Source organism: Polistes canadensis, unplaced genomic scaffold (assembly GCF_001313835.1).
Source record: "Polistes canadensis isolate GaletaPanama2010 unplaced genomic scaffold, ASM131383v1 scaffold_95, whole genome shotgun sequence".
Lineage (NCBI taxonomy): Eukaryota > Metazoa > Arthropoda > Insecta > Hymenoptera > Vespidae > Polistes > Polistes canadensis.
The window spans coordinates 267,724-291,510 of record NW_014569642.1 but is presented as its reverse complement, the minus strand read 5'-3'; the positions used below and the strand labels follow the sequence as shown (position 1 = coordinate 291,510).

Here is a 23,787-nt window from a genome sequence, read left to right as displayed (position 1 = left end):
AGGTGATACCTGATATCGGATTCGTTTTAATCTTTTGCGATTATTTTCAGTAGAAAAGAAAGAACATCTAAAATATACTGTTAATAAGAAAATTTACTGTTAATACAAAATCCCTTTTAATACTGTGTATTATTTTTCAATGATATTATTTACAATCACCTTTCATTAACACGTATCTATTATCATACGTATTGTCAATAATGTTTTTAAATCAATTTTTTATTAGAAATAAAAATGTACTTTTCTTTACATGTCAGATTTTAATCCTGTTTTACCTCTCATAAAGTACATCTTCCAAGTAATCTAGGAAGGATATAATTACATTTCTTTTTATTTATCTACGCGTATGTACATACATATATTTTCTTAATCATCGATATTTCGTGTTAATACACTTTAGACGTCACAAAATAATCAAATTCTTTCACTTAGTATAACTTATTTTCTATTTTACTGAAACTATATATAAAAAAAATGTACATAATAACTTATATTGACACTGTTAGTATTCTTAATAATATTTTCTTAGGAATTCAATGACAGAATGTATCACAAATAAATCCTTCATAGGTATCAAGAGTTCATTCTCCAGGTGCAATTGTGCGTGCAGCAGAAACCAAAGTATCGTGCACCTCTTTGGCATAGGCCACTTGGGCACGTACAGTCATTAAAAATTGAGGATACGTCAAAGCTGGTCCTTCTTGAGCACTGACTGTGTCAGTGCGAGTTGGCAAAACAGTCATCGGTAGATATCTAATAGAACTTGAATTTTGCGACAAACACTCAATAGACGTTTTTAAATGTAATTCCATTTGATCGCATATAGAATAAAATTCCTCCATATTTTTATTGAATCTATGATCCAGTTGATCGATTCCCTTCAAAGATCCAATGTCCACCAAACTGTTTTGATGCAAGGTTTGAGCTGCCGTCTTAATTCCTACTGCCAAAGATTCCCTCAACGGTCCGACCAAAGATTTAACTTTGGAAATATTATCCAATTTTTCCTGTGCTTGTTGCTGTTGCTGCTGTTGCTGTTGCTGCGCTTGCTGTTGTTGAGCTTGTTGTGCTTGTTGTTGATTTTGAGGCATTTGAGGATTTACTGGCTGTGATAACTGATTAACAGCCATCGTTCCTTGCTGTTGAATCGATGCAATATTCATTTTGCTAAGTTAACGTTGTTCCCTGTAAATACCCATTTTTGGTTATTTATTATATTTAACATGTTATCTTATTTGTTTAAAAAATAAATATATATATGTTATAGAAGAGACAAGAAAATGTTTCCAAATAAACTATTACTTCAATTGTTTAAAACTCTTTTGTGTATAAATCTAAATGATTCCAAATACAAATGTCTCTATCTTCAAGGTACATCTGTTAATATAAAACTGTGCTATTTCTAAATAGAACTATTACCGTAATATTTTAAGATTCTATATACTTGACGCAAACATAACCTAGTTTAAAGGATTTTAATATTAGTAGTTATTTAAAAAGATTATAGTTTGCTAATATTATTATTATTATTTCCTACAAAGTCATAGCTTTAACTGATTTTCTCTGGGCCATTGGAGAAGCAATTAAGCTTATTCCAATGGAGTAAAGAATTTTCAGACAATATGTGTAATCTATAGTCTTATTATCATTATTATTATTATTATTGCTATCAGTAAATAGATATTTACCTTTTAGAGATTTTCGAAATTATGACAAAATCGTTCAAATACTTAATTTATTTCACTTTGATCTTATTTTCTAAGCAATATAATCAAATTAATGCCTTAAAATTCTGATTCAAGATTCAATGTCAATTACGAAAATGTTATTATTATTAAAGTTATCAATCGTTTACTTTTTACGTGTAAAGTATTTAAAAACTTTAGATTTTAATAAAAATATATATAATATTTTCGTATATCACATTTAATAATACTATTAATACACTATTAAACAGTCAAATAAAGTCGTAATCGATTTAAATCGATTATTGAAACGAGCCATTACGAGCAAATGCTTCTATGACTACACTTTTTAAGATCACCCAATCAACGAGTGTCTTTAATTCGATTACGAATCAAGTTAAAAATAGAATTTCTTTTTTTAATAACATTTATTAATTATTCATTCACACATCATTAAGCATATTTAACAATTAATCTATTATGAAAACATAATATAAGTTATGAACTTTTATTTTTTATAACCTCAAATAAAATAATTCCATTAAAATAATAAAAACAACTTATTTCTTGAAAAAAAAAACATCATTCTTACCAATTTTAATTTGTCCATAATAAAAAAACGATCAATTTGAAAAAATGAAAATCCAAATTCATTTTCAATAACATTCCTAAATTGACCAATGAGGGTGCACGTATGATGCGAACGTCGCATTACATATGGCGTCAAAAAACCGACGCCATCTAACGACTGGCATTCCTGTTTTTTACGTGCGGGTAAAACCACGGCTTTCTGGAGCGCGGAACCCCTTTCCACAATTTTGTTTGCAACATCCAGTGTTTTAAGTGCATTTACTTGTGATCATTGCGATGCCGTGTTTATGGTGAATAAGATGATATACGCAAGAGAGCGTGAACGCGCTACAGAAATGTGTGGGAAGATGAGTTAACCGTGTGTTAAAGCGTGCAGCGGTCAACCTTCCGACAAGTTTAGTACGGGAATCTATCCATATTCAGGACTTGATTGCACCGAGGTAAATACGCCTTTAAGTGAAAAACAATAACAACTACGTAAAGTTAATGGACTTTCTTGAGAATTATTTTCAACTTGGAAACTACCTTCGTGTTTATGTTTACCCCTCTAATTACCCCCCTCCTACTCCTTTACCATATTCCGCCCGCCACCCTGCAATTCTTGCCTTTTCTCTTTCTCTCTCTTTCTCTCTTCCTCTTCCTCTTTCTCTTTCTCTTTCTCTTTCTCTTTCTATTTCTCTCTCTCTCTCTCTTTCTCTCTTTCTCTCTATCAATCTTTCTTTTTCAATCTATCTTATTTTTTATTCTTTGCATATTTTTTTCTCTTCTCTATCTTCGTTCGAAAATTCTTCTTTTTATTATTATTATTATTGTTATGATTTTTTTCTGATTATTTTCTTTTTATTTTTTTTCTGATTATTATTTTTTTGATATTATTACCAGAGTATATTGTTTTCTTTTATGGTAAAACATGTTGAATGATTAAAAACATGTATTTAATTGGTTCGTGTGAAAATCAATCTGTCTTTTTTAGATTGAGAGTAATCGTTATGTGCAATTATAAGTTTTATGATAAGTCATCATAGTTGAATATTACTATATGACTTTGTTGGATGTTTTAAAAATGATATTAATAGTTTTGATTGATATATTTATAGAATTAATGAGTATTTTTTTTCTTCTTAGTTTTTTAGATGTTTATTATGAAGTATATCTCTATTATTGTAATGTAACGAAAGATATTTTGCGATTTCCTTTTCCAAAGCTTTAGTAGAAGGTTCAAGTAGCGGAGAATGAGTGCATCAGCTGTTAAATCATCGATATCTGGAGTAGGGACATCCCCGACTTCGACTACTCATTCCATGCTTCCAATGAATGCTATGGCTCAAAAAGTAGTTCCTGGTGTGGAATCAGGATCTATGAAACCTTTAACCGGAACAGGATTAAGCTATGTTACATTGCAACCACCCAGTCAGCCTCTCAGTTTGGTACAAGATCACAGACCATCAGTTTATCAAACACCACCTTACATAAGTAACAATTCTGAAAAGGAGTCAGAATCGGATAAGCTTATACCAAACGGCATAGAAACTATTAAAGTGGAAACCGAACAAAGCGTACCTGCTTCTGTTAAGCCCAGCGAACCAAACAGGAATAACAACATGAGTCCTGAAAATTCGATCGAAGATGAACAACGAGAAACTCCGACAGAACCAGAAACAATTTCTCATGCCTTAGAATGTTCAGGTTGACTATAATATTATATTATCTTTGTTTGTTTTTTTGATTATTATACTTAATATCTTTTATTTATTTTCAATCTTTAACGAAATCTTAACACAATTCTTTTTTCTTTTTTCATTTTTAGCAATGTGTCCCCAGGGACAAAACAAGATTGAAGAAAAGAAAACTACTGTAAATAATGGCTCTAAAGAAGCTGAAGGTGTACCAGTTAATGCTTCTATACAAACAAAGTTATTGACGCATAAAACTGAAGATGCACCAGTTAAAACGGAAGTTCAAAAAATTAAACCAACGAATCAGAGTGCAAAATCGAGCGGAGATAGTCCAGCTGTAAATCCACCATCAAATAATTCTACTAAAGCTGAAACAAAAGTAACGGTTTTGCCGAAAGCTAATAAACGAAAATCTAGAGAATTGAAGGATTTGAAAGGGATATCTTTGATTCCGGACGGAGCAAGTAAACCTAAGAGAAATCGAACCCAAACACAACCCTATCAAAGTCCTTTGCCAGAAATAGCGTTGCTTGTCAAAAGTTTGAACAAGTCTCCTGTGACGAAAGCTGCAGACGACAAGCTAATAGTATTCTATAAGTGAGTAATATTAATTTCTAGGAAATTGTTATCAATATTATGCAAACTACGCACTAAATATATATGTAATATTTTTATTTACGTGTCGATATTGTAAATATTACTTTCAGGAATGAATTTCTGGCTGTGAGAAATGCAGAAGGAAGTTTTTACGTTTGTCAAGCAATGCATAACATATATAAGTCCAGCAGGCGTGTTCGTATACGTTGGTTATCGCAAGATTCGAACAATGGTGAAATTTATTCTCCAGATTTTTACGATGTTACAGGTAATTTCGATTAATAAATTTAATATATTTTAATTAGCCTATATTAAAAACATATCGATCTAGATATTTCGATCGTTTCCATTATTCTATTAGAATTAAATGTAGCAACACCAGAGTATTGTGGATGACGAAAGAAAGTTATTTCTTTTTTTCAGATTTCGATTGTATATTAACAAATTTAAATTTGAATAAAATTGATAAAAATAAATTTCAATTAACGAAGATAGAGTTATTACGTACAGAGAATATATTAAAAAGAGCGCTCGAGGTGGAATCTGGAGTTTCTGAAAAGCCAAGAGTGACGGAAGAACATCCTGATGGACGTAAGTATTAATGCAAAATTAAAATCAAATTTTTCTTAACCCTCGGCGCACAAACAAAATTTACTTAATTTTTTAAATGAATATATTATTATTTCCAGTCGATTTGTCTCTTTACAAAGATGAATCACAATTGAAGAGAAGAAGAGGTCACGGTCCGTACAAGCAGAAACAAAGTCAACGAAAAAAAATGAAACGTTCGGCAAGTTCATCCGAAGAGGAAGCGTCCGAGGATGATTCAAAGGATGAAAAGAAATCACCTAAAACGGGACGTTCTAAAAAGGGATCGGTAAACAAAGCGTTGGCGATTGCTAAATCGGTAGCAAAAGGATCTAGCAGAGCAGAAAGAGCATTAAACAGAAGCACCAAATCTGGAAACAGTACAGGTAGCGAGTCTACCGGTGGTACTGCTGCTGCAACTGCAACTGCTACTGCTACTGCAGCAGCTGTACCTGTTAATAGCGCTGCTACGCCAACGACTCCCGTTGATTCAGCTAAAAATAATGGAGCGGATCCGAAAAAGATTGATGCTAAAAAACTGACAAAGCAACAACAACAAAGCAACAACAATACGAGTGGTGTACCAAGGACGAAGCTTCGTGGTAAGTGAGTTCATTGAAATCCGTTAGTTAAGTTTCTGATATTTCTGTAGCCACGAATAAAAAAATATATATATATGTATATATACAGGATGTCCTTTAATTGGTGATACAAGCGAGCAGGGGTGATTCTACGTGAAAAATTAAGTCAAAAGACTTAGAATAAAATTTGTTTATATAAAATTTTGTTTTTGAGAAAAGTAAATTTATAAATTTGTCGAGTATACATGCACTTGACTAAATTTGCAACCCTGAAAACTAAAAGCCTTGTTTGATAAGCATAAGAATAGAACTGATATACAAAATATCATCATACCGACAATGTTTGTAAGCATACTATGAAGGGTAACAATGCTCTCGAAAATATTTGAAAGTAAAATAATGAAATCTGTCGAGCTGAAACCGAATTAAGTGAAATTCTTCATTTACGACTTAGTTTTTCATATAGAACCAATCCTTCTTCGCTTATATTACCAGTTACATGACACCCTGTATATTTATGTATGTGTATGTATATATTATACACATATACAGAATAAATCTGTATAACTGGAATCATTCTCGATATCTCTGTTAATATTAACTTTAATGAAAAAGTTTGAAACGTTTGTTATATTACCACGAAGGGGGCCAAACAATGTATTGTTCCAAGATTTTTATTGTTCTTAGTTTGGAAAGAGTTAAAAGGTGTCCTTTACAATTTTAGTCACAATCGCTGCGAAAATATGTATTAAATAATTATTTCCTTAACTATTAGTGATATCCAAAAACACTTTTTTGGATCTTTACATTTCGTATTTAAACTTATACGCGTGTGCGTGTGAATATGTGCGTATGTATGTATGTTGCGTGTGTCCGATTTACCGTCCAAATGGTTGAATAGATTAACTTGAAATTTATATATATATATATATAAAAAAATAAAGTTACTTGCAACGAAAATTTATTAATTATTTCGGTTTCATCCGATTTCCGGTATTAAGAATTAAATTTATTTATAAAATATTTTACAGTAAATATATATAGAATTTAATTTAATATAAATAAAAAATTGTATGGAAATTATTTTTTTCATTATTTTTTTCATTATTTTAAGTGTAATCTTTTAATTTTTTATTTCTTTAAATATTAATGTGAAATACATTGATTATGGTTAATTTTTTCCCATTCAAAAATGTTGGTTTAAATGCAACCTCATTTTTTCTTTTATAAAACAAAAGATGTAAATAATACTAAAGAAAAACTCAACTACATTTATCAGATTTATTTTGATTTCATTACTGAAATTCATTGATCCTTTATGACGTCATGTAACTTCAAGGTCACATACTCGTATATCTATATTTTTTAAATCTTATTTTACTTTTTTTTTAGTAAAAGTTTTCTGGTTTATTTATATCCTATAAAATATAGATTACTATAAAATTATAATATTAAATGTGATTCTTTTTTTAAAATATTATTTACATCTTTAGTTAGAAAAAAAATGTTTTCTGCTTAAAATATATTTGTATATTTTTCCTTTTTTATATGTATATAAAAATAATCCTTCGGATAATATAATACACGTTTCAGACTTTTTTGTTAATATTAATATTTTTAGGAATATTGAAGTAGTTCCAATAACGTGAACCATTTTGTATATATATATACATATATGTGTATGTGTATGTGTTTATACTGGATATTTCATTTTAAATGATACAGTCAAATATTTTCGATTCTATTCATTTCAAGATAAATATTTCAATGTAGCCTATATATTGACAGTAAAACGTAATATTTAGTAGAGCTTTTTATTTCATATAAATCTCCGTTTTCCAAATGTATTTAAAGATACAAGGAAATCATAACATTTTGTTGAAATAGAAATCAATATTTTAAGTTTAACAAATGTTTCAGAAAATATAAAAAAAAAATTTAACGAGCACCTACGATGTACCTCAATTTAAAAACACGGGATTTCTATGAAATTACTTTATAATCAATTTTTTATTCAAAATACAGTAGCTTTGATTTGAAACATTTGTTTATATAATCAATAGGATCTGAGACATTTGATCGTATTATTTTAAATAGGATACTCTGCACACACATATGCAGTGAGTTCCAGGAGTATTCGTATTTATTTAATTCATGTCGAAAAACGTCAACCAGCGTTATAGAATTGTTTAAAATTTATATCGAGAAGATCTAAGAAACGTTATCGTATTGTTTTTTTATTAAATGCAACTGGAAAATATCAATAAGGTTAAACGGTTGTAATGTACTGTCAGTTGTCGATAATGTTCAAATGTAGTAGATTTTTTCAACATGAAATCTGAAGATCGTGATTGCGCTACTTGGGACTCAAACAATTAATATTCATCAAATATGTTTCTGTTTAAAAGAATTGTTCAAACTTACGCAAAGTACAAACAAGCAACATCAATTATTTACAATTGACAATGTTTGGAGAGGATGCAAATACTCTTGTGACTCATTGTACATACATATACATTATATTTCGTGAAAAGATGTTTAAGGGATGTTCGGTATGTTCAAAAAAGGATGATGATAAAATCTGTAGGGTCAGCTGAAAACATGCAGCAAGGGAGTAGTACTGCGGGACGTCCCAAACGCGTAGCTGCTTCGGCGAATATTCTATTAAACGAAGAAACACCAGCAACAGCAGCAGTACCACGGAAAAAGCCACGTGGCAGAGCGTAAGATTGACATAATCAATTGTTTATCTTATGCCATAATATATTTACAGCCGAGTCTGTATCGTAGGCAATATGTACGTGTGGTGGTACACTCTTTAAAAAAAGAAAGAAAGAAAAGAAAAGAAACACAAACAAAAAAAAAAAGAAAGAATAAACGAAAAAATAAGTAAAAAATTACAATCAATTTACAATGTAATATATATAGATATATATTATGATCTCAAGGTTCTTGAATGTACCAAATGCTGCGTTATATTATAGTCTAACGATACGGGATCAATGACTTATATTACAATGCGGCAACTCGCATTTCAAAAACTATGTAACAACAATTACAACTACAGCAACAATTCCGAGACTTATGGTAGAGAAAGAGGGAAAGAGAGAAAGAGAGAAAAATGATATTGTGATATATATCATGCTAAATTTGTACATATCGTCTACGTCTCAGACTCCTCGGGAAGAGAATAAAGTCACGGATATAGTATGGGGGGGGGAATGGTACCTTGGTTGAGTAATAACTATCTACAGGGTGTCATATGCTAATGCAGCACTCTTGCAATAGTCTATTTTTGATGTTGTGACTGAACCATACGTGATTCATTTGAGTTTTATTGTACACTTTCCATTGGATATGATAGCTATGTACAAATATATATGTCTGGGATTTGTATGCATTCTGTAAAACAGATTTATTAAGACAGAGAGGTGAGAAAGATGATGGTTAAAACAAAAACAAACAAACAAAATATATAGGGTAAAAAGAAAACAAAAAAAAAATTAAAAATAAACAAACAAACAAATTTACGCGAACGATCTGTGAGCGAAATTTGATCGATCTCTCTTATCCGCTGCTGATCGATAAGATATTTGTTAGAGAAAGAGATAGAAGTACAATATCTGAACATGTAAACGCTGAATTTTAAGAGCTGTTTCTAAAATGGCATACAGAAAATATGGTCCAGCGCCTATATATAAAAAAAGAAAAAGGCAGGCAGATAGAGAAAGAGAGAGAAAAAAAAATATACAGAGAAGAAGTGCCCTGAATTGTAATCCCTTGCCTCATTGTTGAATCCATTGATTCACGAGTGTGAAAAAGAGTCTTATTAACAAAAATATGTAAAAGGTAGCACATTGATCATAGTTTTTTATAGTTTATTTTCAAAACTACATTTATCCAAATGAATTTGCACTGCGATCGATATATAATAATAATAATAATAATAATAATAATATAATAATAATAATAATAATAATAATAATAATATTAATATTAATATTAATAATAATAATAATAATAATAACAACAACAACAACAACAACAACAACATAGTTAAAGAGAAGGAGAGAGGGAGAAAGGAAAAAAATATTGAGATCGCAAACAAGAACAAACACACGGTGGTGCCACATATTATTTAGCCACATTCAAACGTATTTACACTTTAGAGCGAAGAGGATAACACACGTGAAAAAATGGAACGATAAGTAAAAAAGAGAGAGAGAGAGAGAGAGTGTAATACACTTATATTTTCTCTTTTAATAAGTTTCAATTAATTAATTAATTAATTAAAAAGAAAGGAACACATAAAATGTATAAATAACTTCATTTATGCGTATACATTATTTTGATCAAAGATCGTGGATAACTTGTTGCAACGTGAACGTGTAAACATGTCGCAATTATTACGAAGCATTACGACGTTCCTTGGTAGTGCTCGTTATGAAATAATATTCTTCCTCTCTAATTATTTTTACTTTTACTTTTTATATTAAATCATAATCTTCGTACTCATTGCTTTCAAATTTTATTTTTTTGAACCTTCAAGTAGATGTTTCTTATCACTTTCGATGATTAATCGCGTTCATAAGCCTAGAATTGATATATAATCTCTGAGTTATCTTTAATCTTTCATAGCAATCACTGCCATTATCATGAACGGTGCTCTAGTATTTTAAATAAAATATAATACAAATAAATAAATAAAAGAAATCGTGTGACACACGCGTTGACGTTGCAGTGTATATTTACTATATAATAGATAGTTATGATTTATTCTTCACCAAATCTGGATTCTATACTTTTAAACGTAGATGATAGTTTACAATATGTCGAGATGTATTTGTATTAATGAAAAAGTGGATTTACGTCGTGACATACAAACACATTCAAATGGGGATTTATAAAAGAAGACATCAATTTAATGAATTATGTGTAATTAAAAAGAAAGAGCGAGAGTTATTGAGAAAATAAGAAACAAACAAATATATTAATTTTTCTACTTTACGATATTAAATATATTGGAGATTCACGATTGATTACAAGAACACAACAATGCAGTTATTAGTTTTTAATTTCAGTCGCATAAAATACGACGTTTGTTTTCGATTATTAATACAAATAATTAATGCTAGCAAATATTATCGTTGAGTTAGGGAAAAAATGAAAAGAATAGCGCTTTTTGAATGCTGTTATTAAAAAAGTTTGAAGGATTGTATTTAATTGTGTTTATTTGCTAGCCTCGTGGGAATATTTTTTTATAATACGTGCTGTATTAAATTATACGTTTATAATTCTAAGAGGTCGAACGGTTTTATGCGTAAAATGGAATCGGCAAAACAAACTAAACACACGGACAAAAGACAATAATTTGAATTTGAAAAATATTCGAAATCGATGTGTGTATACCAATGGTTGATAAAAACGCATCGGTCGATTTCACGTCGGTAAAAAAAGATTCACTTAACATTCAAACTCACGTTATTGTGTCTTTTCGCATTCAATCTTATAAATTAAATTTTGACATGTATTTCTCTAATAGCCGATTATTAAAAGCATGGTTCTCAATTCGTAAAACTCTAGTAAAGATGATTAGCTTAAGAGCTCGTGGCCAGTAGGCAAAACATATTTTAGCAAAGTCCAAATTTCGTTCAGTCTCTCTTTAATGTATAGTAGGTATGAGAGATTGACTGGACGAAATTTGGACTTTAATAAAATATGTTTTACCTACTGGCCACGGGTTTTGAAGCTATATGCATCGTAGACAAGGTACTTGTTTACACGAATTAGAAGCTATTACGTAATTTGCAGTCTTGGATCAGCTTTAAAGCACAGTCATAATTTATTTGTTTTTAGTTACTATGCAAATAAACAGTATTCTATTATCTAGCGTGAGATCAACTGATATGCAATTATCCTATTAAACGGCGTATCAACAATTTTGGTTTTCTCAATAAATTCTAAACAAAATTTCATTTGTTTACATATATGTATATATATATATATATATACAGGGTGTTTTATAAATCAATGATACAAGCAGACATCTGATACGATTAATAATATTACATTACGTTATATTTATTACATTTCTACTTGATAATTATGTGCGAGTGTGTGCAATGTGTGTGTAAAGGATAGATATTTCATAATAATAATAATTCGAAAATGTTCATTCATTGTGAAAATTGTAAATGATAAATGCTACTATTAAATTGTCGATAAAAAAAACACTAATTATACATACATGTGTATATACGAGCTTGTACTTTGTATATTGCAAGTATTGCGAATGTGACTTTGTCGGTTTTCGATCGATCGATCGATCATGTTTTTTTGAATAGAATTTCATTTTCCAAAAAAAGTTAAATATTTTGTTTTTTATATACAGATATATATGAAAGAAAGAAGTTAAATATTGTAAAAAACATTTTTAACCCTTTCTTTACGGTACGACCTCCACATGGATCGGTCGTTCAGATGTGAGCCCTTTGCATACAGACAACCCGTATATGAGTCGCTAGTAACGCGCGAAAGGGCTAATCATTTATTTTACATTTTTACTATCTAAATCCTGTTTGTATCGCCTAAATTATAGAAACACCCTAAATTGTATGCATAAATGCAAACATTTAACATAATGGCAAATGTTGAACGCACAAGTAAGAAAAAGGGGAGAAAGTAAAAGAGTATGTGTGAGAGAGAAAGAGAGAGAGAGAGAGAGAGAGAGAGAGAGAAAGAGAGAGAAAATTGTTTGGACGAAGAAAGAAAAAAGTATATATAAAAAGAAAGAAATACTTTTTTTCTTCTTCGCTCCCATTTTAAATTGAATTGTATATAAGAAAATTAGCTAATCAAAATTATTGATGAAGAAATGAAGATGAGAGAAAAAGTTTAAGAGATAAGAAACGAAGGATTTATTGTTTGTTCTCGTAAAAAAAATACAAAAAGAAAAAGAAAATAAGCGATCGTGTACACAAAAATTCAGGGTGAAGTCTTGTAATTCGAAAAAGAAACCTTCCTCGAGTTGTCTTGTCTTTCTATATTTGTTTCAACGGTCAAAAACTTCTAAATATCCCCGGAATAGGAAAAAACTAAGTAAATAAAAATAAAATAACAGAAAATAAATAAATAGAAAAAATAAAAACACACATCGTGTTGTTAATATGCGTAAGTAAAAAACAATGCGATTGCAAATTGAAGCTTCATTCTTGTAAGATTACTTACGACTTTGTTGACGTTTAATGGAAGGAAGGAACGAAGGTATGAAAGAAAAGAAAAGAAAGGAAAGGAAGTAGAAAAAAGAAAAAACGAGCAGCAGCACACTCCTCTACCCCCCACAAGCATATCGACTTTTCTATCGGAAATAGAATATACAATATAATTATCATATTAAAAATGATTAATATGAATTTTATTTCGATTCATTTCTAATTGTTTTTTATTTTTGTTTACGTTGAGCTGGAAGACAAACAATTAAAAATAGTAATCCTGTCATTGGTCCATCGCACATACACACACGTACGCCCAGATGAGCATACACGCGAGAAGTCGAAAGATGAAAATAAAAAAATTTTAATAAAAAAAGAAAAATATACAAAACATGCTGTATAAAATAATAGTAAAGAATTCTATTACGACTATTGAAGCAATTTGTTTCGTGTTTTCTGGTTATTCTAATAATTTTTTCGTTTCTTTTCTTTTTTGTGGTTTTTATTTATTTATACTATTTTTTATTGTGATTTTTATTACTTAATATTGTTATTTTAAACGATTTTCTCTCTCTTTCTTTCTCTCGCTCCTCTTTTTCTCTCCTCCTTCTCTGCCCATAATCTTGGTTGTACCTGACTTTATCTAATCAACAGATTTTGAGTAAGGTGCAAATACAGTTTTAAATATTATTCTTCCTCGTCCCATCGTCGTCGTCTTCTTCTTCTTCTTCTTCTTCTTCTTCTTCTTCTTCATCTTCATCATCGTCGCTGCGTTGTCTGCATCGCTTAAGTCGTCTAAGTCGTCGCCATCTTTGTCCGTCACATCGTCACCATCTTTGTATTCAACATCGTCGTTGTAACAATCTACGGAAGATTTAACTCCCAACGTATACGATATAATAAGTTTCTAATTCATCAATACTTTGCTTTATCTTCTTTCCTCTTTTGGGTTTACTTTTAAATATGAAATAAATAAAGAACCGTTATTCACCGGGCAAATCTTTTCCGAAAAGCATATTTATAAAACTGGAATTATAAGTTTTTCCTGCCTTTTCTGGGAAATATAATAATAATGATAATAATAATATTAATAATTTATAATAATCATTATTATTATTATTATTATTAATATAGTTAATATTATTCATTATAATATATGTATTGTATTTTTATTATTAATATTATTCATTTTATTAATATTAGTATTATATTTAGTATTAATAATAATATTATTATTATTAATTATTATTGTAAATATTATTTGCTTACTATTTTCTATTATTATATATTATTATTGTTCTTGTTATTGTTGTTGTGGTAATTTCGGTAACGATGAGTCATACATTTCTTTTGAAAGGGAGAACTTGTCCGTTAAAGCGAATGATTAATGAGCTTAAACATATATACTATACACACGTACATATGTATGCCCACGCACAAAATGATCTATAACGAGACGCGCACGAGTTTGATGACGTAATGATTTCTAAAGTAAGATCGCAACAAAAAGATCATCAATTTAATTTTACCAATCACTTCTTCTTCTCTAAATAATAATTATTATTATTATTACAATTATTATTATTATTATTATTATTATTATCATTATTTATGATTATAGCTTTTTTCTTATTGTTATCGGCCAATAAAATGGCATCAAGAAAATTCGTGCAATGTTAACGCTATGTTTGTTTCTTTTTTATGATTAGTTTTGAATTCGTAAGTGAATAATTACAATCGATCACTGTATATTATGCTATCGATAAAAAATATTTTCGTGCAGGTTTTGCTAATGAAGAAATAAACGTACATTAAATATGGATATACATAAAATAAACAAGTATATGCATAAAATGTATTTAAGAAAAAAAGACAAATGAAAAATATACAGATGTTTTTTTCCGCAAAAATAAAAAGCACGAAAAATACGATCGAATAGAAATGTTCATGTTGTGTATGTCGATGACTAAACACATTGATTGCATAGTACACGATCATTTTTCTCTCGTTCGAATAAATTAATGATTTATTCTTTCTATTACTTAATGAAAAGTAAATTTAAATAATTTCTAATCAAGTTCGATGGTTTGTTTGTATCTCGTTAAATTAAATGGTGAATTATTCACGCGAATTCTATGACACGTATAATTGCTATCCCTGTTTTCATAATTGTAATGACTGTGGTATTGAAATTTTGATCAAACGTTCGAAAAACTAAAGATCGATCTACGTGATACGTTGGGTGTAACATCAAGTGTATCCGATTTTTTTCCCCTCAACAAATTCATAGACGAAGAAAAAAGTGTGGGAAAATTAAACAAAAAATTAAATATATATAAATAAATATAACGAGAGCGTTAAAAACGAATTTTCGAAAGTGTAAAAAGTAACGAAATGGTGTATTTTAAAATAAGTGCTCTTACCGAAATATTTAACGAAAAAAAAAACAAAAACAAAAAGGAAATAAAAGGTAAACAAAATAACAGATAGAGAGTAAAATAAAATTACAGATGGCGCGACGATCGATGAGACACGCGTGTAGTTTTTAATTAAACAAAGATATCGACAAATTATTGACTCGGTAAAGTATTTAAACAATAAGAAGTTGTACCTGATGGCACGCGTTTATCCAATGCTCAAGGACTCGTCCTAATCACATACGTTTTGAGCAAAGATGTGCAAGAATCCGAAAAGGTCAGGAACTTGATGCCCCAGGTTTTGTCGAACCCCTAAGGTATTTTTCAACTTGATAATATGAGGATTCCTGAGAATTTCAAATTAATTTTTGTTGAATACAACCATAACTACAGATTTTTATTTCTGAGTTTATATCTTCAAATTTCTAAATAATTTTGGGACCTAATTCAAATCCGAAAACAATGCTTGGGACACGACCTGACATTTTCGGGTTCCTCTGAATTTTCGCAGACATAAAAAGAAATCTATCGGGAGATTTGTTATTGTCAACTTTATCGAGAAAATATCGCGGCACGTAGCAATGTTTTGATGATAATAGACGATAATAATTTCCGATTATATGTAAAAAATAAAAAAAGAAAAAGTATTACAGAAATAATTCTAAAATCTCTTGGCTTAAATAATTTCATGGGGTTTATAAAAATGTTTAGACGTATATCCCTGTTCATACTAATCATTATATAATATATCGCATGAAGTTAGTTGCTTAAAAAAAGAAATGTTGGATTTAAGAATGAGGATTTGTGTTACGACGGTGCGATGATGAGTGTATTTAACACATGTCCAAAATATACATATTATATAATATATAATTGTAATATTATATATATTATAATATAATATATACAAGATGTTCCATAACATTCATTCAGAAATGAACAGGAGCCATAAAAGTCAATGGAAAAATTTCGTCCTATTTAACTGTGTTCCATAGTTCTATCCACTTTTGCGTTTCAATAATCCGTGATAGCTAATCTTCATAGAAAGTGCTCTAAATGATCATCCTTAGTTTGGATTTCTAAGCAGTATTTTCTATGAAGACAAATTGCCGTGGATTATTGGGACGCAAAAGTAGCAGTTATTTTGAAATAAAATCAAATAGGACACATGTTTAGATAAACTTTTTCCATGATTTTTGTATCTCTTGTCCACTCCTGAACTGGGTCCTGAACTCGATTACGAGACATCTTGTATATACATATATATATATATATATATTAAAAAATAAATAACAAATAATAGAGGAGGGAGAGAAAAGGAGGAATGCAACAACCAACGATGTAATATAAAAATGTTTTAATAAATATCGATAGAAAAAACGCTACGCAATATAAATATATATATATACAAGTGGTTACAAAGGTCAATATAAAATTACACGCCTGGAGAAATACGATATGTTCGTCGTGTTAATCCAGGACGAAAAATGTACAGTAATTATCTGTCGTCGTATTTTAAATTCGAATATAATATTAGTAACTATTAAATTACTCTATTATTGAATATAATCATAATATTCTTCATTAAGATTTGATATAAAAAATATTGTCATGTTTTTCCATTGTTCGGGTGATACGAGAAAATATCATGTATCCTTTCGAATGATATAAATTATGCGCAATTTAATATTATAATAACAATAATAACAATAATAATAATAATGATAATAATAATAATACTAGCACGAATGTAATATGTTTAATAGATCGAGGATTAAACAATTGGCGGAAGATTCTTTTTAACGAAAAAAAGAAAAAAGTGATTTAAAAAATGGGCAAATACGAAAAAAAAGAAGGGACGGCGCTGTGTATTTTTTATACAAAATCATTTGAAAAAAAGGGTTCGAACATTTTTAAAAATTGCACATGAAAAAAACGAATGAAAATCATTGTGTGGTAGTTGTTTAAATAAAGCAGATTACAAGGCACTATTAAAAAATTAATTATCACCATGTTTTCTCATATAATTTAAACCTTCTTTCCTTATTTATATTATTAATAATAATAATAATAATAGTAATAATAAAAGAAAACAAACAATAATTTTTCTTTCTTTCTCTTTTTCATTTTCCTTGTTTCGGTAGAGCCGTTTAAAAACTTTGCGTAAAAATAAGACGAATGTTCAAGTATTTTTTCAATAATTTTATAATTGAGACAAATTAGTTTAAATCTTTTTATACAAAAAATAATGATAACAAAATCTTTTCAGTTAAAAAGAGAGCTTCAATAATTTTTTTAATAACGCTGAAAGGTGCAGATGTTTTAAACAGTTGTAAAGCACTTATAATAATAATTTTCTTATTCAAAAATTATTTTAATTTCTTCAAGTTGATACTGTTCATCAGGTCATTCGATAGCAAAACGTATACGATTTTGACTTTAATTTTATTCTAGTTCACTTTAAAACTAATTCGCGAAAACTTTCTCTTACTTCAAAATAAAAGAAATCTTATTTTTATAAATGTATAAAGCGTTGCTGTTACAGAGCGATACTTTTCTATGTATATTGTCAAGAATTTTAAAGCATTTTATAATATGTGCATGTAGATATACACATATATATATATATATATATATATATATATATATATATATATATACCATAATCAATAAATTTTAAATGCTATATAAATATTCTTAATAATAAAATGTAGCGCCTGAGATCTTTTATGTTTTATTTTCATTTCAATTGCATTCCTTAATCTGCGCAGAAAAATACCCAATTTTTGTTCTTTTCTTTTACCTTTCTTAATTTCTTTTTTAAAAGGTAACATTCATTTATTTACACAAAATCAATTGATTTGATTATTAATTATTATACAAAGCGTATTCGTTCGATCAATTGTTCATTATTATTATTATTATTATCATTATTATTATTATTATTTTCAAAGAGTTACAAACACGATTCGATTCCGCGTCCTTGGTATTCTCCTGATTTTTTAGTGCATAAAAAATTAAAAAAAATGACAATAGAAACTATAGCGCAGTGATTTCATGTTTTCGAATGCATAAGCGTATTTTTGACTTGTATAAAAACAGCAAATGAATTATATACACTGATATAGATTTAACATCATGATTGATTTTGAACGTTATAAAATAGGCTCCCATTTGTCATTATCATTATTAATTGTAGGCCAATTAATAATACTGAACGACGTTTCATTGAAATCTGTAAAAAAAACAGCACCATTTTAAAAATCGGGTCCCATAGCATATACTTGATATTTTGTTGTCAGCTATTCGTTAATTTAATTTAATTTATTCTAATATAAATTAACTTAACTTAACTTAACTTAATGTAATTTAATTTAATTTAATTCAATTCGGACATTGAGTATCGTGAACAATTCATTATAATAATACTCTGTTCGGAGTTAGTTTCGGTATTATTGTTGATCGTATTAATTAGAATATTTTATTTTTGCCCCTTTACACAACCCCTATTCCATTAAACATTTATTCATTGACGATTTTTACTTTTCGTCGAACATAATTTCATCGTCGGGGGAAAAAAAATATTTTATTTTCCGTCAAAGTACAACATGACGGTCTAAATTAATTGTTCATTAAGATTTAAGTATCTACAAAATCTCTAGTATGATCAAAGATCACGAGTATCGTATTCAGCAGTCAGAGTCTTTCTCTCTCGGAGAAGAAGAAACAACAGTTGTGTCCTCTACAAAAACAAAACTATTTTGTAGAAATAGGAAGAGAGAGAGAGAGAAAATACGGTTATATTGACATTGTTCTTTCTTATCGTTAAATTACGCGTCACCATTTTTTCTTTATCTTGTGTTATTTGACTGAATATAAATAAGGAGAAAGTTGAATTAGATGCATTTTTAGATGAATTTGACGTTTCCTTGGTAAAAGATGATCAAACGAGAGCTTCGGCATGATAGTGATGATAATGATGATGAATGTGCTCGTGAACATGTCTCCGACCAGTAGTAGCAGCGACTGCGTTTTGAGAAAATTCACGTTCGAGCCAGCGAACGACTTGGGCCATGGCCCTTGCTTGATCTTGTTCCCTGGTCGCGTGTTTCAATTGATGTTTCTTGCTAGCTTTACCGCACTGCGATTGGGACTGATGAACATATTGTCCCTCCGTTTGCCTCTGGATGTTATGGTTATTTATAATCGAGCTCTGATTGATCTGGTTTTGTTGATTGTTATTTGGAATGAGATTGACGATGTTCCGATTGCCTAACAAATGTTGACTTTCGTTGTTTATCGTTGGACCGATTATGTTGCGAGTTGAGATCTGTTGTTGACCCTGCTGTTGTTGAAGATGACCTGATTTCGACGATTGGGTTGTTGTCGTTGTCGTCGTCGTGGTCGTCGTTGGTGCCGCTGTTGATATTCCCGTTGGCATTGCTGTTACGTTACGTTGTTGTTGCTGCTGTTGGTGGTGATGGTGGTTATGTTGTTGCTGTTGCTGCTGATGCTGCTGTTGCTGCTGATGCTGTTGCTGTTGAATACCACTATGCGGTTCCCGCGTCTTTTTCAAATTTCCACGGGTTTTCATTGGTAATTTCGAAAATCCGACCGTGTGATGGGAATTTTCCCGTACCGGTTTGTGATAATTCATCGTCGATTGTCGGGACTCCGAGGGTGGTCGACCGTTTTGGTTGTAGTTCGATGTTGGCACGCTCGTTGGCTCGATGTGAGGACTTCGAGATGGAACGCGTACATGTTCGTTTTGATGTCGTTTCCTGGAATATCGATACAATAATTAATTCATTTTTTTATTTTTGAACCTCGAAAATACAGGGTGGAGCATTTATGCCGGAAAACTTTTTTAACGTATGATTGTTTTGATCTACTTTCTTAGTTTTATAAATTCCATTAACGCTTTTTCAAGAATAAGATGCAGTCTTCTAAACGAATTACAGGGATGTGGATGCAAACTACTTAGATCAATAAACTAAAATCATACTTTATATTTTGTTGCTCCGAAATGCGTCAGTCGGTAAAACAGTTTGTCGTATCATCCCGTAAGCTACGTGATATAAAAATATAAGAGTAAATCAAGTATTAACTGATGATTTTCTATAGATGGCAAAATATTTGTTTAAATAACAATTTCCAAAGTACAATTTTATTATTCTTGTCTGAAATGAATTTCGGTAACTTTAAATAATTTGTTAGTATCCGCGACAAAATAGGCGATCTAATCGATTTTCAATTTATTAATTACTGAATGATATTTTTTTTCTATGACCCACCTCGGTGTATGAAAACTGAGATTGTTCTTTTCCATGTTAGCCTGTATAATCTCTAACAGCTGTTGCCTTTGGAGTGCTCCACTACGTTTTCGTTGATTCGTGGTTAGTAAGGGTGTGAAGGGAGAAAAAGCGGGCGAAGTATCGCTGTCGTCGCTGACATCACCCTCAGAACTGTTCGAATAAGGCGATGGTAAATGAGGAACCGGGCCGACCCTCCTACGGAGTTCTTCCTGTTTCACGCGGCTGCTTCGCGTGTTTTCGGCGTCGTCCTCGCTGTGCGTCTCTGCTTCTCTTTGTTGCGTCTAAAATAAACAAAAAAATAAAGGCTTGCAAGATGAGAGAGAAAGAAAAAAGGGAACCACGATCTTCTTCTCTCGACTGACTACAACAGTATATATATAAAACGCAGTATACTACATACTACCCTATAATTTATCAGACCACTTTCAAATTTACCGCTTGGTCTGTTCGAAACAAGGAAGAATTCAAAATATGAGAGAGAGAGAGAGAGAGAGAGAGAGAGAGAGTGAAGTTAGAATCTACCAGACTGCCGTAAAGAAACAGCAGCAGTCCTGGGGTATATCCTAAAAAAGAAATCTTCTAAAGTCCTATATAATCCAATCCATCCACCAAAAGTAATATAAACCCAAAATAAATGAAACAAACAGAGAAATGCGATGGGATCGGTGGAAGAAAGAACTTTTTAGGTTTGTATGTATACTTATTCCGCCAGGAGGATAACTTTTTCCAGGAAGAAAACTTCGTGGTAGAGATCAACGGAATTTCATCTCCTTTGTGCATCTCCAAGAAAGCTTATTAGAAGAAGAAGAAGAAGTAGAAGAAGAAGAGGAGAAGGAGAGGGTCGTAAGCAGTCAAGAAGAAGTAGGGGGAGAGAGGATTTTTATTTGAGGGAAAAGAAAACCGACGACGACGACGACGACGACGACTGGTCTTACTCACTCACTTTCTCTCTCTCTCTCTCTCTCTCTGTCTCACATTTAGTCTTTCTCTTCCTCACCTGACATCGATGCCGAGTGGGTCTTCTCCTTCTAGGAACTTTGCGCGAGCCATGAGTGGCATGCGTTTGAGTTGTCGTCGAGTGATGATGATGATTACCACCGGTACAGGAGGCCGCATGCTTCACGTGACAGCAAGGGGAATTAGCTGGTAGGCTTGTAGTTGTTGTCGTAGTCGTAGTGGTCGTAGTAGTTGGCCCTTGCTGAGAATTCGGGCAGGTGGTGGTACGCGTTTGTCCGGCACGTTGATCAGGCGATACAGTCAGCTTGACCTTAATCGTTTTACTGCCACACGGTGGCACTTGGATGGACGCTCCAAGAGTGTCATAAATGGTAGTAACCAGACCGGCTATATCGTCCTTCGTTATCTTTCCATGCCCATCAAAATCATAGAGTGTAAATGAAAACTCTTGTCTTCTTCGATCACCTTCGGCAACCGAGACGTCGCACTCGAATTCCTGCGAAAAATACGTAACTCCTATTGGTTAACTTTTTTTTATATGTATTTTGATGCAGGAGAAAGAAAGAAAGAAAGATTTTGACTTTATAGATCCTTGGCAACCGTCGTAAAAGAGAACTTTACGACAGCCGAGTCGAAGGACAAGTTTCTTGTAAAGTTTCTTACACGACTCGAGAAATACGAGATACCTTGAACTTGACGTTCGAGCGCATATCGATATCAATATCTTGGTAACTCAAGGATAGTTGGAGTCTTTGGTTGAGCTTCTCGGTTCTTTTAGATCCTAGCGATCATCTACTTTAATTTATTCCATTTTTTTTCTATCTATTTATAAATCTGTCCTATTATTATACTTTCGCTAGAAGCAAATATCAAGAACTGAATAATGTCACAACGAACTTTCTATTGAAGTTGATTTTAGATTAGGATTTGTTGAATCAACAGGAAACGGAAATGAAATGCGCTGATAAATCGAGAGTTTGGAACGTTGCTTGTGATATCGTTGGTAACGTTAAACCCGGTATTGAATCAGCTTATTACGTAAACCCACTTTACGTGCGTTAGTTGTTTTAAAAACAGGATATGCCAAAGGGAAAAAGAAGGAACACTACCGGTGTTTAATCCTCAAGAAAGTTAGTACGATATACCTAAAGCTGCCACGTGGCACCTAACGTGTTTACACAAACTTGTTTATGGCCACGCAACAATGAGCCCAACTTCCACGAAATGACCCTTTTATCAAATACCCGTTTGGGTTTTCTACCTTTTATCATCAACCGATCTAATATTATTTCATCATTTTCGAAATAAATTTGTTATAATGACAATGAAAAAAGTAACGCTCATATTTGGATTTTAATTTCTGTTTATTAAAATTGAGCAAAGTTTTGAAAAATGTTACCAAACTTTAATTAATGATCTGAAGTTGTTGATTCTATTGGGTATAATGAATTTTACAATTGCAGGATTTTACAGTAACAGGACTTTTCTCTAGATACCCATTTAATTAATAATATTTCAAATGTTCTTGTATAATGTTGGTTGGTGTATGAACTATTAATATTTTGAAAAATAAATATCACAAAATTATAGGATCCCTACGATGTCAAACAATTTAACGTTTTAACTTCTAAATAATTTCCACATAACTCTCTGCCTAATGATTACTTATCTTCCTTATCTCCAGATAAAATAATTAATATATAAATATTATTATAAATAAAAAAAAAATCAAAAGGAACAACTCGTTCGGTTTGTAACATAGAAAAAAGGCAACTTCCATCAATCATTTTGATGTCTCCCTTTTTTCCTTCACGATAATCGACAAAAAGTGAAAGCAAAAACTAAGAGATAGAGAAAAAAAAGGAAAAGGAAAAGGAAAAGGAAAAAGAAAAATGGGACGGTACCTCAAAACTGAGCTGTTTCGTCGTACTGCTGGTAGGTCGTTCATCGTTTCCTGGAGCTGGCGGTGCCGGACTGGCGGTTCCATCGACCGTGACTTGTGGCGATTCCGCTGGTAGCGGGGGGGAACCAGTGCAAGGCGTCGCGACGCTCCCTAAAAGTTCTTCCGAATCGCTACCTTCGGTATTCCCACCAACGACTGAAACATCCAACAATTTCATGGAAATGAAAAATGACCTTTTTTTTCTTCTCTCATTTTTTTTTTTTTTT

General features: G+C 30.9%; 3 protein-coding genes across 6 annotated transcripts in view; 1 reads left to right on the top strand and 2 right to left on the bottom strand.

Annotated features, from left to right (window-relative positions):
- Positions 1-213: 213 nt before the first annotated feature.
- On the bottom strand, positions 214-2,046 carry LOC106787177 (mediator of RNA polymerase II transcription subunit 29). Of its 2 annotated transcripts, none has more exons than XM_014749306.1 (2): positions 1,689-2,046; positions 214-1,185 (listed from the first exon to the last, which is right to left on the bottom strand). In XM_014749306.1, exon 2 carries the CDS (start codon positions 1,161-1,163, stop codon positions 582-584), a length of 582 nt encoding a protein of 193 aa, XP_014604792.1. In that variant the 5' UTR covers positions 1,164-1,185; positions 1,689-2,046; the 3' UTR covers positions 214-581. The 2 variants fall into 2 exon arrangements, with proteins under 2 accessions (XP_014604792.1, XP_014604793.1); XM_014749307.1 differs by lacking the exon at positions 1,689-2,046 and adding an exon at positions 1,420-1,507.
- A 377-nt stretch (positions 2,047-2,423) lies between these two features.
- Positions 2,424-17,212, top strand: LOC106787202. 3 transcript variants are annotated; one of them, XM_014749370.1, is made up of 7 exons: positions 2,424-2,716; positions 3,481-3,962; positions 4,084-4,549; positions 4,660-4,817; positions 4,973-5,140; positions 5,239-5,739; positions 17,113-17,212. In XM_014749370.1, exons 2-7 carry the CDS (start codon positions 3,509-3,511, stop codon positions 17,172-17,174), a joined length of 1,809 nt encoding a protein of 602 aa, XP_014604856.1. In that variant the 5' UTR covers positions 2,424-2,716; positions 3,481-3,508; the 3' UTR covers positions 17,175-17,212. The 3 variants fall into 3 exon arrangements, with proteins under 3 accessions (XP_014604856.1, XP_014604857.1, XP_014604855.1); XM_014749371.1 differs by lacking the exon at positions 17,113-17,212 and adding an exon at positions 8,286-8,373 and having other exon boundaries at positions 2,425-2,716; XM_014749369.1 differs by lacking the exon at positions 17,113-17,212 and adding an exon at positions 8,306-9,557 and having other exon boundaries at positions 2,426-2,716.
- Positions 17,213-18,109: 897 nt separating this feature from the next.
- The window catches only part of LOC106787229 (protein naked cuticle homolog), a 17,519-nt gene continuing 11,841 nt past the window's right edge, over positions 18,110-23,787 (bottom strand). Inside the window, exons 2-5 of the mRNA XM_014749424.1 lie at positions 23,523-23,716; positions 21,659-22,114; positions 20,641-20,942; positions 18,110-20,127 (exon numbers count right to left, since the gene is read on the bottom strand). Coding sequence (XP_014604910.1) covers positions 19,290-20,127; positions 20,641-20,942; positions 21,659-22,114; positions 23,523-23,716 — 1,790 coding nt within the window. The 3' untranslated portion in view covers positions 18,110-19,289. The remainder of the gene's footprint in view (positions 20,128-20,640; positions 20,943-21,658; positions 22,115-23,522; positions 23,717-23,787) is intronic.

What these genes read in the sequence shown, in the direction of transcription:
- LOC106787177 (XM_014749306.1), bottom strand. Translation starts at nt 1,163, where the DNA reads ATGAATATTGCATCGATTCAACAGCAAGGAACGATGGCTGTTAATCAG.
- LOC106787202 (XM_014749369.1), top strand. Translation starts at nt 3,509, where the DNA reads ATGAGTGCATCAGCTGTTAAATCATCGATATCTGGAGTAGGGACATCC. An exon ending in GGAAGAACATCCTGATGGAC is followed by an intron (nt 5,141 to 5,238) that starts GTAAGTATTAAT and finishes TATTATTTCCAG; the next exon opens with TCGATTTGTCTCTTTACAAA. An exon ending in ACCAAGGACGAAGCTTCGTG is followed by an intron (nt 5,740 to 8,305) that starts GTAAGTGAGTTC and finishes TAAAATCTGTAG; the next exon opens with GGTCAGCTGAAAACATGCAG.